The sequence below is a fragment of the Arvicanthis niloticus genome, chromosome 8, assembly GCF_011762505.2.
Source record: "Arvicanthis niloticus isolate mArvNil1 chromosome 8, mArvNil1.pat.X, whole genome shotgun sequence".
Lineage (NCBI taxonomy): Eukaryota > Metazoa > Chordata > Mammalia > Rodentia > Muridae > Arvicanthis > Arvicanthis niloticus.
The window spans coordinates 25,227,594-25,244,991 of NC_047665.1; the positions used below are offsets into that span (position 1 = coordinate 25,227,594).

Here is a 17,398-nt window from a genome sequence, read left to right on the forward strand (position 1 = left end):
GTACAAACATATTCAATCTCAGATCACAGATTTTGATGCAGAAGAGGTCAAGAATGCCAGAGATGCGCCTGTGTTATTGGCAGTCAAACTGGATAAATACCACAGTCTAAATGAGGAGCTTGATTTCTTGGTAAGACAGACCAATGCCTTATGGTCCTTTTTATACCCAATGCCATCCATTAAATTTTAAGAAGTTATCAACCTTCAAAATATTATTAAAGTATTGTTAAAATATTCACACTGACACTGTGGCAGTATTACCAACAAAATTATGAAAGTATTGTCATGTACGTATCAGGCTGGGAAAATGTTTCTGTGCTTAAGCTGCGATTCTAGAGGACTCAAGTTCAATGCCCAACACCTACAAGATTGCTCACAACTGTCTGTCAATCCAGTTTCAAGAAATCCAGTGCCCTCTTCTTACCTTTCCGGATACCAGATATGCAACAAGTACAGACATATATGCAGGCAAAACATCCATACACATAAAAATTAATTTTAAAAATTCAGATATTGCTCAACATAATTCATTTTTAGGCTAATAAAATGTATGCCTTTCAAAACACAGAAGCTGAAAAGTAAATGTACTTTTATTTTCTCTATTTCTATTTCTTCCCTCATGCCAGGCCAGCATTCTACCTACTACTAGCTGTAACTCTCCTTTTTATTATTAGCTTTTATCTTTAAAAATGTTATTTATTTGGATGTACGTACATCTGTGCCCTCAGAGGCCAGAAGAGGATGTCAAATCACCTGTAGTTGAGTATGAGCTGCCTGACACCGGTGCTGGGGGCCAAACTCAAGTCCTCTGAAAGAGCAACAAACGTGCCTTGGACAGCTGAGCCATCTCTCTAGCCGTATTTATTTTTCTGAGATAGGATCTTACCTGTCTAGTTCAAGCCAGCCTTCCTCCCACAATGTCCCACCTCAGCTTCTGAAGTTCTGGGTTTACAAGTGTTCACCACTCACAGCTCTCTGAAATTTGTGTTTCTTTTCACTGTGGATGAAGCACGCTAACTATCACGCTAGTGATGTATCCTAACTATACTAGCTGCATTCAGTCACAATGGTTGGAAGGAACTCTTACCTTACCGAAGGTGGTACAAAAGAGAATGCAGAGAAAAATAGAAGAAAATAAGAACATGATTTTGGTGTTTAGCCAGTTACAGAAAACAATTAAAAAATTGAGCTGGTACAGTGTAATATTCCTTTTTTCATACTATATTTTAATATACATATATAATGTACATCAATCAAATCAATCTTCTTCTTACCATAGCTTTGTTTGGAGTTTTGCTGCTTCCCCACTGATTAGTCACATGATACATTGCACGTTATTGTGGACACTAGATCTATTACTCTCTCTGTGTTTTATACCTGTTATCCGGCCCCTGCTATCCTGTCTCCTCCTCGTTCTTCCCAGTCTCCAGACATCACTACTGGACATTCACTTTAACTATTTAAAAGCATCTATGAAACAGAACATGCAGTGTTTATCTTCCTGAGTCTGATGAATTTCACTTACTTTAATATCCTATTCTGTTAATTTAGCTGCATAAATATGTATAACTGTTACACGATAATCAAAGATTGTTTTTAAAAGAGATGGAAATGTGAACTGTCCTAATTTTATCAGGGTAGATTTTTGCGTGTGTGTTAGATTATTACACTGTGCCACAAATGCAATGAAGACAATGCTAGAAATCTCCATGGTCTCACTGTAATGAAAAAGACTAACAGTATTTCTTACACAGCCCAGCAGCCTATCCTTTATTTCTAAATAACTTAAAAGCAGAGTTAGACACTATATTCATTACATAGCCATTCATCTTTAAAAGAGAAGGAAAGTGATGATCCATGCCTACAATTCCAGAACCCTAGAGGCTGAGGAAGGAGGGTTTCAAGGGTGAGACTAATTTAGTCTATATATTGAATTCAAGATCATCCTGGCCAACTTAGGGAGACCCTGCCTCAAAATAATGATTAATAATAATAATAATAATAATAATAATAATAATAATAACAATAACAATAACAACAACAACAATAATAATAATAAATGGCCTGGAAGTAGAGCTCACCTATCACAAGCTAGGCTCTAGGTTCTTTTCCCATCCCTGGAAAGAAGAGAGAAAGAAAAAGAAAGGGAGGGCTTGTTGCAGCTTCCAGCATGTTGTTTTACCATTGCTCCATAGGGTTCTCCTCTACCAGTATGTAAGTATATGTAAAGTGTAAGAAGACTAAAGGCACCCTTGGCACTGCTATTTAGTCGGATGTTTTCTGTAGTTTTTCTTATATCATTGCTTTGAAAATTAACTTTCAGAGAAAATTATTAATAAGCTTTCCTAATGATCCTAAATGCTACTCTCAAATTAACTTTTTACTTTAAACTTTTATTACATTTGATGGTGTGTGTGTGTGTGTGTGTGTGTGTATGTGTGTGCACTTGTGCAGAGTGCCATGGCACACATGGAGGTCCGAGGATACCTTGCAGGAGTTGGTTTTTCCCTTTCTGTATGGGTCTGGGGGATAGAACTCAGATCATCAGCTATGGCTATAGGTGCCTTTCAATGCTGAACCATCTCCCCAACCTGTATAATTTTTAATTTCAATAGTATTCTTGCAAAAAAAAAATATTGACAGTAGGCTGGACTGTGAAGTACAGAAAGCTGAGCCTTAGGCATGTGTATCGTTTGCAAGGAAGGGTCTACATCATCACACACAACAGCTTTAACTCCAACTCAAGCAGGCCTCTGCATGGGCTGTCTGTGCAAAGGATGGTAATGAAACCTGGAAAAAAAAGGGGGGGGCAGCTTTAGCTCAGCAGTTATTTCAACAGTGCTTCAGTTCACTACCGGCTATTTGTAGCCAGTTCAAACAGCACAAACAACCACTCACCTAACCCTTGAGAGTTTGGTTCAGGACCCATGGGTGCTTCCTGACCCTTTAAAAAAAGAAAAAAAAAAAAAAGAAAAGAAAACTGGGTGTGATTCATGTTCATAGGTACTAGCATACTAGCAGATGCTTGGCTATTTACAAAGCTATTTCACAGTAGAAAATAACAGAATCCATAAAAGTCCATCATAATTCTTGCTTGTGTGTTATAAATGCACACACACACACACACACACCCTCCGGCCATCTGTATGGACTCACTTCATTAGAATTTGGTTTCAGAGGATAATACAATAAAATAGAGCTGATGGGTCTCATGTTTTTCACACCTGTTTCATGGTGGTTTCCAGGTTACATTTTTGCTGATGTCTCTCCGTAGATCACAAAGCTGGGAGGCCTTCTGGAGAGCAAAGAAGACCATTACAGCAGACTCATCGAGGAGAATGACAAGTACCGGAGACACGTGGGGAGCCTGATAAATAAGGTACACATCTCCCTACAGAAACAAAACAACCTTCAGAAAATGTCCCGCTGGGGTGTGGCCCAGATGGCCAGTGTGTGCCAAGCTTTTGATCCTCAGCATAAAAACCAAACCAAACACCAACGATAAACTCAACCCAAACATCAGGTCAGATCTGTCAGAACTCCAGAATTAAAGGGATCTGAGGTTTGCCAAGCCACTTTTACCCCTCATAGTCCCTCCTACCTCCCAGTGCATGTTAAAGGCCCCCATTAGCGGGGTAGCTGGGAAGTGCCCAAGAACCTTGCTGCAGGCACTTTAAACTCTTAATTTCATCACTCTGCCTTCAAGATAAGGAAGCATCTTGCCAACTTAGTGTTTACTTTTTGTTTGTTATCATTTTGGTCTTTTAAAACAATGTCTCCATATGTGGCTCAGTCTTGCTTTGGAATCCCAAATTTTACTGCCTCAGCCCCACTAATGCTGAAATTGAAGGCGTGAGCCAACCAGGACTACATTAATTTAACCTAATAGACTATCACCCTTATTACGTATCATTGCGTGGAAGTCAGTAGATTACAGCGAGTGTCTGGGACTCCCATTTCCAGTGTGATGAATGGGTTTAACTCTATTCATATTTCTGATATCAAAATAGAAAAAGGACGTTTTGTCTTTTGTAAAATTTTTATTTATTGTTGTCAAATAGCTAAACTTCAACTTGTAAAGATTTTTAACAGGAGAAAATAAAATTAAACATAAATACTCATATTTATAAAAAAAAAAAAAACATTTGTTTTTTCAAGGTAACATCGTATGAAGAAATTATCAAATGTGCTGACCAAAGGCTTGAGATATCCCATTCTCAGATTGCACAGTAAGTTAATAAAACTTAATTTTAAAATTTCTTTAAATATCTACTGATGTTTCATTTTGCTCTCTGACTTCTAAGATTTTTTTTTTCTCTGACTCTTAGAAATAGGATAGCAGGGCATGTGTCATTTAGGATAGACTAAAACCATGTTCCCTGGCCTGGTTCAGAATAAGCTGCTTTATTACTTCTTTCGTCTGGGGACTCTAGCTCTGAGTCAGAGTGCAGCCTGGCTCCTGAAGACTGCTTCCTTGCCTTCTGCTGTTTGCAAGGGATTTACAGCTTTTCTGAGAATTTTGGTATACAAACTTCTTAAAAAGGTACCACCAGTTTATATTTAATCCAAAGAAAAAGTATCTCGGGCAATTTGAGACTTACAGTCTTGGATTTCGTTTACTTTTAAAAATCTTCATTGGCCTTGGATAACTTGGTGCGAGACTGTGAGGTGCTGTTCCTGTCCTCCCTGTGGTCAGGCCACAGGAAGAGCTCTTACAAGACATGACCATGGCCCTCCCTCCCCCACCCTCCTGGGGGTGTTAGAGCTACAGAGTTCAAAGTCTTTATTCTCTCCAACTATCTTATCAGGAATCAGTGGTCTTCACTATGTCCCCACCAACACCAGGTCCATCTTCCTCTACTGGGTGGAACTACCACCCTGCCAGTGCCAATGGTTGATCCACAGAGCAGACCTGGGCTTGTTGGCACTGCCTTCACTGCCCCCTCGTACCTGGTGGACAGCCAGCCACCACTCAGCAGACTCCTGTGGGTACTGATGGGCAAGTGGGTGCTGAGAGCCCCAATATCAAGCATGGCAGTCAATTGGCCATCAGTTTTACCAAAGGCCACCCTGTGCCCCAGAACTAAGCAGGCAGTGTCCTCTGCACAGTTGGTGAGCACCTATGGGCCCATTTGGAAGCTGGACTGCAGCTCAGCAATGGGAACCAGCACACAAGACCTCCCCCTGCAGTGACGGCTTTGTGGCAGGGTTACTCTCACACAGTAAAGAGGAACTGCTGAGCACCAGCCACTGTTGCTTGCCGGACCACTTACCCAGGGAACCACCCCACAGCTACCCTTCTGCCAGGCATCACCTGCCCAAAGCTCCAATACCAAGAGTTCAAGATCCCTGGTTCTGCCTGTCAGAGGATCCCCTAACCCAAGTGGGAGAACAACCCCCACGCGTGTGATTACCTGAGCAACCACACAAATGATACACACCGTACCACCCCCAACAGTGGGTTAACGTGCAGGCTCCAATGAACTGGCCCCGGCACTACTGCAACACACAGGACATTGACCTTCCAGAGTGACCCAGCCTTCTCCAGGTGGGACTGCCTCACCTTACACTTCCTGAGCAGCTAGGTGTGTTGGTGCATCTTTATCCCAGCACACAGGAACGCAGTGCAGATGGATCTTTGAGTTTGAAGCCAACCTGGTCTACAGATGGAGTTCCAGGACAACCAGAGCTACTCAGAGAAACCCCCATCTCATAAAACAGAAAACCAATGAAACCAACAAAAGTTATTTTGCAATCCCAAACAGCAGAACTGCCAGGAAACAGTTCAACCTGCCCCCCCATACCACAGCCTTTCACATCCTTCCCGAGAGGGGAGGGGACTAGCTGACAAGCCTAGCCTGGTTGATTGTGAAAGTGTAAAACCTGGAGCCAGGAATCTAGAAGACAAAGATCAATAGATGGGGCTAAGAGTCACTCTGTCTTATTCCTGTTCCCAAACCAAGTTGCACAGGGTATATAAAATGCCAGAGGTAGGCTGGAAGTTTGGGGTAGCAGATCCAAGTTAGGAAGAGGGTAGACAAGAACTCCCTTGTTTCTGTGATACAATGCAAATATGGAGATTGTCCTGTGTGCTTGTCAATTTCTGAAAATAATTATCGACATTAGAAACGAAAGAAATTCAGGCATAGAAAATATTCTAACATCCTTAATAATGACACTAAATGTCGGTCACAGTTCTAAGGGTACAAAATGACCTAACCCAGGAAAACACACCTGCATTATGTCCTTAATATTTTGTTTGGGTTTTTGTTTTCTCTCAATTAATTAGTGTGTGTTTTGTATATACACGGACTTGTCTCTCTCTGTGTCTCTGTCTCTGTCTCTGTCTCTGTCTCTGTCTCTGTCTCTCTCTCTCTCTCTCTCTCTCTCTCTCTCTCTCTCTGTGTGTGTGTGTGTGTGTGTGTGTGTGTGTGTAGGTCAGAGAACAACTTTGGGGAGTCAGTTATCTCCTTCCACTCCGGGTTCTGGGGATCCAGCTCAGGTTGAGGCTTGTGTGACAAGAACTATTATCCACTGAGCTAGCTCACTGACCCCTCCATTCTGCCCACCTTTGGTGTTTGCTGAGCCCTGCCAGCCTGGTTTTTTGACTTTCATTTACTTGTTAACTTCCATCTGTCACTTTGGGTCTGTGACTGGTTTTTGCCATTATGACGCATTTCCTAGAGACAGGAAACTTGGATCTTCCTTTTCAGTCCAAGCCATTCGGTGTCTTCATTGGTTAATTGTACTTTTAACCCACTTACACTTAGGGTTATTATTGAGAGCTGTGCTGATTCCTTTGACTTGGTTGGTTGTTTTCTGGTTAACTGGATTATCATTTGTTCTTGTCTATCTTTCCTATCCGTCTGAGGGGTTGTGGGTCTACTGGGCCCCTTGTTCAGAATCTTCCTCCTTTCCATTTCAGGTTCGTTTAAGTCTCCTTTGCAATGCTGACTTGGTGGTCTTGAGTTGCCTTAGTGTGTTTTGTCTTGAATCATCCATATTTCTCTAATATTCTGGAAGATAATTTGCTGGGTATAACAACCTTATTTGGAAGTTAATTTGCTTCTAGGACTTGAAATATATCATTCCATTCTTCTGGATTTAGGACTCCCTTTGAGAGGTTTGATGTACTGTGTTTACCTTTGAATCACTCCAGTCTTTCCTGGTTCCAGGTTTGATGCACTGTGGTTGCCTTTGTAGGTGAGTTGGCCTTTTTTTCCTTGTAGCTTTCAGTACTGTTTGTTTTGAACTTCCTTTTTTTTTTTTTTTAGCATGTTGACTATGTGCCCTGAGGAGTCTATTAGATATTCTTTTTTTCTTAACCTTTTCTTTGTCTCTCTACTTATTTTTAGAAGTAGTGTTGCTTCTATTAGATATTCTAAATTTCTCTTTTGTTTGGTTCTCTCTCTGTGTCTTTGTGTCTCTCTGTCTCTCTCAGTCAGCTCTCTCTCTCTCTCTCTCTCTCTCTCTCTCTCTCTCTCTCTGCATAAGAATAGAAAACAGGTAAATCTCTAGCAGGCCAACAGAATGCTGTGACCATGTTATGACACCACCAAGCATTTTCCTGTGGTAACACAGCCCCAGATCAGAAGCTCTGTCAACACACTACCCTGGGGCTGTATTACAGTACACACACTGTGCAAACAAAAATACCTAAATGGTATGCTATATATTGCTGTTATCTATTCTTTTCTTTAGCCCTGGAACCTATAAAGGGAGAAATTAACCAAGTGTTCTGAATTGCCAGAAAAATGCTCAGCTTATTTGGTGGTTTGAATGAGAATGACTTCCATAGGCTCTTATGTTTGACAGCTTGCTTCACTGTTAGTGGAACTGTTTGGGAAGGATTAGGAGGTGTGGCTTTGTTGGAGAAGACATGACCTTGTTGGAGAAAGTGTGTCACTGAGGGTGGGACTGGAGGTTTTAAAAGTCTATGCCAGGCCCAATGTCTCTCTCTTCCTCAACATGCTGCTTGTGAATTAAGATGTAAAACTTTCATCTACTACTTCAGTGCCATGCCTGCCTGCTTCCTGCCATGATGATAATGGACTAACTCTCTAAAACTGTAACAAGCCCCCAATTAAATGCTTTCTTTTGTAAAAGTCACCTTGGTCATGGTGTCTTCTCACAGTCATAGAACAGTAACTAAGTCTCCAAAGAACCTACAAAATATTCATCTTTTTTGATGAAATTTTGATGATGAAAAAAAGTCCATTTTTTGTGTATAATGCAATTGTTTCTTTCTTTAGTTTGGAAGAGAGAAATAGACATTTGGAAGATTTAGTTAGAATGCCCAGAGAGAAAGCCAGAAGGCCAAGGTAAGTTTTCTCTGTTTAAAAAAAAAAAGTCTTTAAAATACATATAGTAAATAATACATTTTTTTCTCCTCTTATATTTTTATTTAAGATAAAAAGATAAATATGAAGTATTTATGAAGTATTTTGTGCTTTCCTAGTAAAAATAGTTTCTTGATCAAGTTTTCTTGTAAGCCTTGTACAGTGTCACATACCTAAAACCCCCAAGCTATCCTAGGGACTAGCCTGCAAAGTTTAGCAAGATCCTGTGTCAAAAACAGGTTTTTTTTTTTTTTTTTAATCTTATTTTTGAGATGGTTTCATATCTATTATTTTTTAAAACTATGTTTTGCTATGCAGCACAGATTGCAATACAAACTCTTTACACCAAGCACCCTGAGTTCTAAGATTACAGGCACAGTCCACCTACCTTATTACTGTCAGGTTTTTGTGGAGCTTGAATTAGAAAGCCAGTCTGCCTGCCCTCTCAGAAGCCATAAACGGGATACTACAAGGGTTATGAGCAAGGTGCTTGCCATCAATAAAAACACTTACCTTCTACATGTTTATAAAAGGACTCTCTTTGTTTGCATGAAACCCTGAAATCTCTATTTTTCAAAGAGTCTCGGTCAGTCATGTAGCCCAGTGCTGTAGGGTATGTTCACAGCCCTGCGGGTTGACTGTAAGGATAGTTGGGTTCTAGCTTCAGAGTACATATACTAAAATTGAAAAGTTAGAAAAAAATCATAACTATTTTATATGATCACCTTGCAAACACTAGTTAAATCTGCTCAAGAGGTTTGATTTCCAAAACAACATGATTTTCTCTTGAGTTATAGAAACAAACTATGGGATTTATTTCTAGAATTATCTTAAATTATTTTTATGTACTTTTACACATTTACCAGTTGAGACATTTGTTTACTTATCACATTTATTTTTGCACTGAATTTGAGGCTTATTTATATGGATTTATTGACTTTGAAACAAGGGAGAAAGTTTACAAGGTGCTCCCAGCTGGTAAGCCCATTTATGTGAAACCTCCAGAGCCCCTGCAGGCTACATCTGTGAATAACTCTGAAGTCTTGGTTGAACTGTTGACCTCAGTGTGCCAGTCTGAAGTCCAACCTGAGAATTCCTCTACATCTTTTAAAAGTATGGTTCTGATTGATTTACTTGTCTCTGGCAGTGGCAACAGTTGAACTTCGAGATTAAGAAGTAGTCCCAGATGTCTAACTTTGTAAAATATGTTTTTATTTCATGTAGGTTTTATTTCAAAGTTGAATTTTGGCCTAAGTAAATTAGGAGTCTATTAAATAATAAGGAGACTGTGGCACAGAATTTTATTCATATGTATCAAAGATGGTCCTCATTAAGGATGGTCCACACTGAGGATGGTCCTCACTGGGGATGAGACACACTGAAGATGGTCCACACTGAGGATGGTCCTCACTGAGGATGAGACACACTAAGGATGGTCCTCACTGGGGATGAGACACACTGAGATGGTCCTCACTGAGGATGGTCCTCACTGAGGATGAGACACACTGAGGATGGTCCTCACTGGGGATGAGACACACTGAGGATGGTCCTCACTGGGGATGAGACACACTGAGGATGGTCCACACTGAGGATGGTCCTCACTGAGGATGAGATACACTGAGGATGGTCCTCACTGAGGATGAGACACACTGAGGATGGTCCTCACTGAGGATGGTCCTCACTGAGGATGAGACACATTGAGGATGGTCCTCACTGAAGGTGGTCCACACTGAGGATGGTCCTCACTGAGGGTGGGCCACACTGAGGATGAGACACACTGAGGATGGTCCTCACTGAGGATGGTCCTCACTGAGGATGAGACACACTAAGGATGAGACACACTGAGGGTGGTCCACACTGAGGATGGTCCTCACTAAAGATGAGACACACTGAGGATGGTCCTCACTAAAGATGAGACACACTGAGAATGGTCCATACACTGTGCTGAAAAGTTTTATCATTTTAGGGTCTTATAGTTTAATATAAATAACAAGTTCTTAAAAGTGAAAGACAAATATGCTAAATAATGGCATGGTTTTTTCTACCATAATCACTATTTTAGCCTTTACTCCCTATTTTTATATCATTTTCCTTCTTTCTTACAGACCAAGATTAGATAATCACCCAAAGTCTATGACCTTGATAAATCATCTTGAGAGCCACCATAAAGAATGTTCTATTTCCATGTGAACTGACAGTAATATGTGATTAAATATTCATTCCTGAAGTTATGTTAACTTATTTGTATGTGTGTGTGTGTGTCTGTGTGTGTGTGCTGTGCGCACATGCTTGAGTATCTAAGATAGAAGACAAACTTATATGTTCCTCCCCAGGAGTCATCCATGTTATTTTTGGACACGGGGCCTCTCACTGGCCTAGAATTTACCAAACAGGCTAGGCTGGTTGGCCACTGAGCCCAGGAATTCTCCTTTCTCCATCTCCATAGTGCTGACTACAACAAGTGTGAAGCACTAACCAGCTCTTTCAAAATGTGGGTTTGGGAAATGGGAATCGGGTCCTTGTGCTTGCTCACCAAACATGTGACCTATAGAAGTTATTTCCTGCTTGGTCTCCTGTTTGCCCCTTTCCATCCCTTTGTCAAATCCCCAAACAAGGCTAAAAGCCTAGCTGTTAACATATTCTGTCAGTGGAAATACTGAAATTTCATCTCACCAAAGTCAGGGTTACAGTTAAATCAGTCGGATACGAGAGGGAGTATGTGTGACGTACATTACTGGTTCTGAAGGACATGCTGAACGAGTCACATGATCACACTTCTGTCTGTGGGAGAACTCTACACAGCAGGTCCTCCATGAACCTGGAAACAGAACATGAGTTGTTTGCTCCAGTATTGGAACACTTGGACAAGGTGGTCCACCAGAACCTCCTACAGGGGTTCAGACAGCCTGTGTCTTTTGGAAAGGGGTCTCATGACCTGGTTGGGTGAATGCCCTGGAGGGCTCTGGATAGGTGAGAAGCAAGGGGCAGGGGAGGCCCAGCCAGCACAGGGGCAGCTGAGATTGGCATGCCCAGCAATCCAACTAATTCATTTTAAAGAAACATAGGGGTGTGGGTGTGGTGACTTAAATACGAATGTCCCCCTTAGACTTCCACGTTTGAATGCTTGGCCATAGGGAGGTGTGGCCTTGTTGAAGAAAGTGGGTCCCAGTAGAGGCAGGCTTTGTAGTTTCCTATGCTCAAGCTACACCCATGTGGCACACAGTTTTTCTCCTGTTGCCTTTGGATCAAGTTGTAGAACTCTCAGCTCCTTCTCTGGGACTGTGTCTGCCTGCATGCCACTGTGCTTCCCACCATGATAATAATGGACTGAACCTCTGAAACTGCAAGCCAGCCCCAATTAAATGTTGTCCTTCATAAGAGTTGCCTTGGTCATGGTGTCTGTTCACAGCAATGAAACCCCTTATGAAAAGTAAAACATATAAAAATCAGAATATTTTTAAAATCATATAAAAACATCAAACATAGCTGTGACCAGTTGAAGAGCCGCAGCCCTAGCAGTGTCTCCTTTCAGTGAGGTGACCATGAGAGCCATGGCATGACCCAGTGTGAGGAGACACCTTCATTATAATTCATGTCCCTGCCGGCCTTCGAGGGATCCTCTAGGAAAACGAACCGTGCTGGGAGAAGGTAACCATTAAAGAGACAGCAGTCTAGAATCTTCACACAGATGGGATGAAGCAAGTGAAAGCCAGCCAGCATGGGCTGTCCAAAATCAGGGCCTTGTGAAGAAGCACTGAGTTCAGGTGTCTGCTGGGGGCATTTTCCTGCTTTCATCTATGGAGAGTATCTCAAAATGCAAACACCCTCCTTGGTACATGGCTCAAGGAGGTTGGAAGCTTACAAGCCAGTCCTCTAAGAAACATTGAATGGGACATTTCTCCCTTGGAGACTCTTTCTCACTTCTTCATTATATCTCTATATCCCTATCTCTGCATCTGTATCTACATTTATATATAGAAGCTGAGTGTAGGGGTGCACACCTTTAATCCCATCCCTGAGGAGGCAGATGCAGGGGGCTCTCTCTGAATTTGAGGCCAGCTTGGTCGACAGAGTGCTATCCAGAACAGCCAGAACTACACTAGAAAGACCTTGTCTTAATTAATTAATTAATTAATAATATAGCAAAACTGCTGAAAGGGAGAAAGAATCATTAGATGGGGCCAGAGAATGGGTTAGCAGTTTAAGAGCACTGACTGTTCCTCCAGAGGTTCTAAGTTCAATTCCCAGCAACCACATGGTGGTTCACAACCATTTTATAATGGGATCCGATGCACCCTTCTGGCATGAAGGCATATATGCAGGCAGAACACTACATAATAAAATGTTATTTAAAAAAAGAATCATTATATGTTTTGATAACCTGTGTAGCAGGCTGTAAATAAAATGCTTAAGAGGCGAAGAAAAAGGTAGAGATCACAAGGGTACTGGTGTATAGGGAGTTAGATGAGGAACTGTTCAAAACCCCTGCACAGAGAGATGGTCCTGCAGCTGGAGTGTGGGGCTGTGGCATAAGCGTGGGTTCTGTTGGACTGAGTTGTGGAGTCCCGTGTGTCTGCCAACCCAAGGGGCTAGGGCCGTGGCTCAGGGGGCAGAAGTATGAGACGTTGACTGAGTTCACTCCACTGAGTGGTGCAACATCGGGCTGTAAGAAGTTAAATACCTTTTGCAAGTAGGAGGAGGGTCTGGGAAGGAATGCTTAATTGGCTAGGTCCTCTGGCCTTTAGGTATCTCATGAATATGGAAAGCTCTTGAGGCTCTGTGGCCTGTAGTCATGCCCTCTACCTGTGCTACATGACCCATGGCCACAAACCTCTCTTTGGGAGGGACTGTGGAGGGCTGAAGCTAAGTGAGAGCAACCAGGGCCCAGGAGCAAGGCCAAACACCTCCTGTCCCTTTAGGGTCTCCAGGGTTCGAGGCCTACACTCAACCAGGTACCCAGCTGCCTCTCACAGCCTACCACCCCACACTGGAGGAGCTGATAGGAAGTGGCCCTGACTGGTAGAGAGGATTCTGGGAAGACTTTACAGAAATTCTGGCCCTTGAGCAGGATCTTCAACCCTTGAAAGAAGAAAGCCAAACATGCCCAACACATGTAGGTCTGAGATGGCTGTCAATCCTGGCCCCACAAGTCAGGTATGTAAGCCAGTCTCTTCCAGTGGCAAGAAATGAGGATGAGTTTGAAGAACAATGACCACCAACCTAGCAAACTTGATCCCCGAGGATCTCCAAGGGACTCCAGTCAGGGAGTGATGTGGAACTTGTTCTTTTGAAAGACCCTTAGGTGATGGAGGTGACACACTAGAATCAGGAAGACAGTGGAGCTATTTAAGCAAGAGAAATTGTGACTGGGGACATAAAGGGGGAGACGAGGCTGTGCAGTGATCTCCTGGGTAAAGCGAAGAGTATGTGGTAATTTGCTAGCTGTAAACACTAAGGGAAGGCTTCCAGATGCTGAGCAGAGTCACCTTAAGGCAGCAGCAGTGAGAGGGTTAAGGCCAAGTGTGGTGATGCATGCCTTTAATTTCAACACTCTAATGGTTGAGCCAGGAGGACTTCCATGTGTTTGAGGGCTACATAGTGAGTTTGAGGCCAGACTGGGATACACAGTGAAGTCCTGTCTCAAAACGAAACAGTAAGAGGGACAGCGGGTTTGTGAGAGGCGTGAAGAGCTTGCAGGGCTGGTTGAAGGAACAGCATAGCATGTGACAAGAAGGCGTGTGCTAGGACTGGAGCTGAAGGAAAGCAGGGGATAGAAAGCCTTGGAGAAGAGGGGCCAGCATAGCCTAAGGACTGGATGGAAGACTGGAAATCCAGGCTGCAATCTAAACAGGAGCCAAACGCTAAAGGTTTGCTTCTCACCTGGGGTCTCACCTTAGGGATCCAGGGCCAAGGCAAAGGCTGCCTGTGGCCCCTGCTGCTGTCTTCATGGCACCAAGCTTTGACTGCACCTCAGGAGCCCCTCCCACACCCATTCCTGTGTGATTACTGTGCTGTCTCCGCCTAGTCTCCTGATTCCTTGAATCTGACCCTTTATGTCTTACTCTACCGTTTTTTACCATTTCTCACTTCAACGTTACAACTACTGAATACTTACCCTATGTCTAGAACACCCTTCATGCATGCTTCCTTTCCCCCCCCGAGTCCTCACTGGACCCACTGAAAGATTTAGACTGTTGCAACCACACAGCACTTTGGTATAGTCTTAATTAAGTAGGCTATGTACTGGCTACTGTTTGCCAGTCTCTATAACTCACTCTGAAACTATATAATATTCCCTAGAATACACACATGTATGAACACATATTTACTGAATCCTATTTCGTGGACAGGTTTTTCAAGTCCTTGATCCATAATCCAGCATCGACCACCTTAAATGCTCCTCAAGGTGATACATAGAGTTTTGTCCACATGATTTTCTTTTCCGAAAATGCCACTTCTCTCTGTCAAACATTCTTCCTTCATCTCTAGCATCCTGTTAATTCCTCAGACTTAAAACATGCATCTTTCAAGGTTCAGTTTAAATATCTGAAAGTAAACCTCTTTCCTTCTGATTTTAAAGTCTCACTACCTAGCTCACACTGTCCTTGAACTCAAAACCTTCCTGCCTCCTCTGCCTCTGATGCGCTGGGATTACAGCCACGCAGCATCACACCCAGTTGATCTGACTTCAGTGGCACGTAGTACAGTCTTTGTTAAAGTACAGAACAAAAGTCAACAGCAACAGAAAAAAGAGCACTTAGCACGAGTCCTAAGACTTGGGGTCAGATCTTGGGATCATCCAAGGTACCGAGGGTGCTGCTTGAAGTTGTCGTGTTCCATCTGCTCCACGTGCTGGGAACTGCATGGAGTTTCTGTCAGTCACTAAGCAAGCATGTCTATTCACTCCATGTGTAGATCTGGATGGGACTCTGTCATCTGACTCACATAAAAGGAACACCTTGGCACAGTGCATCCTGGATATGTCAGTTCAGACCTGCATTCATTGATCCTCAGAAAGTTTGGGGGTTTCTTTCTTCAAAGCATGGTTCCTATGTGTGGTGGTTTGAATAAGAATGGCCCCATAGGCTCATATATTTGAATACTTTGTCACTAAGGACTGGAACTCTTTGATAGGATTAGAAAAATTATGAGGTGTGACCTTGTTAGAGTAGCTGTGGCTACTAAGACCCTATGTATAAATGACCTTGAGCTGCTTTGAGGGAAAATGGGGTGATTATGCAGAACAGTGGTTGATGTGGTATCTCAGGGCTGTTACATGAGGCAGGCTTCTTTAATTACTAGGTCTGGCATTGGGTATTGACTCAAGCTGAACTAGGATGGTGTTGGGGGGGGGGTGTATGTGTGTGTGCGCTCGTGTTTTAGTCTGGGTCTGCTGTTACAGCAAAATAGCCGAGGTGATGTGATTGGTAAATGTATTCCTCGTAGTTCTGGAGGTTAGATGTGCAAGATAACTTGGTGTTTGGTGAGGGCTCACTCACTGCTTACAAAGTGGCACTTTGATGCTATGCCTTCTAGAGAGGTTGAATGCTGTATTCTCACCTAGCACAAAAGACAGTAAGGGAAAGGACTCCTCTGCAGTCCCCTGCTCCTCTGCAGTCCCCTCTCTAAATTAATTGGCTTTAGAGCATGCCTAGGAAGTAGTTTATTACTCAACTTAGTAAGTGAGGGGTGGGAGAGGGGGAAGACCACCCAGACCTGTACGGAACTATTTCCTGGTCTGGGTCCCAGGCTGAATGAAAAAGGAAGAGGGAAGTTATGGTTTGTATATGCTTGACCCAGGGAGTGGCACTGTTAGAAGGTGTGGCCCTGTTGGAGTGGATATGGCCTTGTTTAGAATAGGTGTGTGTGTCACTGTGGGTGTGGGCTTTAAGACCCTCACCCTAATTACCTGAAAGCCAGTATTCTGCTAGCAGCCTCCAGATGAAGATGTAGAACTCTCGGCTCCTGCGGCACCATGCCTGCCTAGATGCTGCCATGCTCCTGCCTTGATGATAATGGACTGAACTTCTTCTTCTTCTTTTTTTTTTTTTTTTTTTGGCATTCATTTTCAAAGCATTGTTTATTTATTTTATGCATATGAGTACACTATAGCTGTCTCAGACACATCAGATCCCATTACAGATGGTTGTGAGCCACCATGTGGTTGCTGGGAATTGAACTCAGGACCTCTGGAAGAGCAGTCAGTGCTCTTAACCACTGAGCCATTTCTCCAGCTCCCTGGACTGAACTTCTAAACCTGTAAGCCAGCCCCAACTGAATGTTGTCCTTATAAGAGTTGCCTTGGTCATGGTGTCTGTTCACAGTAGTAAAACCCTAACTAAGACAGAGGTGAACATAAGTATCTTTGCTGTCTGCTTCCTGCCCATGGCTGCGGTATGACCTGCTGTCTCTGAATTCCCCAAAACAATAGGCTGGAACCTGGAACTGTCTCCCCTAAGTTGCTCCTGTCCCCCTGTCCTTTGTCTGCCCATCCCCCCTCACACTCGCAGTCTGATCCAGAAGTTCATTCTCCTGTGCCCAGGCTAATCCTTCCTGGCCTCCATCCTCATCATCTCAGCTCTGCCCAGGATTTCTTGCTCTTAGCCCTGACCACTCTCTTCCCTCTCACCAGGGCCTTCCTTCCCATTCTGTAAGGGAAGTGTCCTGCCAGCCCTCATAGAGACCCAAAGCAGGTAGGGCTGACATAGTGTATCCATTCTCCCAAGCTTAGTAGTAGTACTTAGTGGTCTTGCAGAGAGGAGACACAGATTTCAGTCTAGAGCCTGGAAAAAATGAGTGCTGGGTGTTGTAAGGTGTTTTCTGTAAGCGTCTCTTTTCCCTCCCAGTCCCAGTTCCCAGAATAATGACTTTGAGATGTAAATATGTTTACAAATGCCTAGGCCAAATGCTATGGATCGTTGCCAGACTAGCTTATAACTTAGTCATCCCGTTATTTGTTGTGGCTTGCACTGCCCCACACTTTGGGGCTACTATGTTGCTGTCCACACTGCCCCACACTTTGGGGCTAAGTGCTCTGGTCAAGCAAGAGAGTGAGGATG

General features: G+C 43.1%; 1 protein-coding gene and 1 long non-coding RNA gene across 11 annotated transcripts in view; one reads left to right on the plus strand and one right to left on the minus strand.

The window, feature by feature from the left end:
• Cage1 (cancer antigen 1) overlaps positions 1-10,580 on the plus strand; it is a 32,983-nt gene extending 22,403 nt beyond the window's left edge. For 4 of the 10 annotated variants that reach the window (XM_034510794.2, XM_076939167.1, XM_076939165.1 and 1 more), the window contains 5 exons: positions 23-130; positions 3,275-3,379; positions 4,159-4,229; positions 8,253-8,321; positions 10,445-10,580. In XM_034510794.2, coding sequence (XP_034366685.1) covers positions 23-130; positions 3,275-3,379; positions 4,159-4,229; positions 8,253-8,321; positions 10,445-10,529 — 438 coding nt within the window. In that variant the 3' untranslated portion in view covers positions 10,530-10,580. Of the gene's footprint in view, positions 1-22; positions 131-3,274; positions 3,380-4,158; positions 4,230-7,108; positions 7,204-8,252; positions 8,322-10,444 lie in introns of all 10 variants that reach the window. The other 6 variants (XM_076939171.1, XM_076939166.1, XM_076939168.1 and 3 more) reach the window with 3 other exon arrangements.
• On the minus strand, positions 2,653-3,362 carry LOC143443302 (uncharacterized). Its single transcript, XR_013112149.1, has 3 exons — positions 3,225-3,362; positions 2,899-2,944; positions 2,653-2,790 (listed from the first exon to the last, which is right to left on the minus strand). It is a non-coding gene; the product is annotated as an uncharacterized LOC143443302 (long non-coding RNA).
• Positions 10,581-17,398: the final 6,818 nt, after the last annotated feature.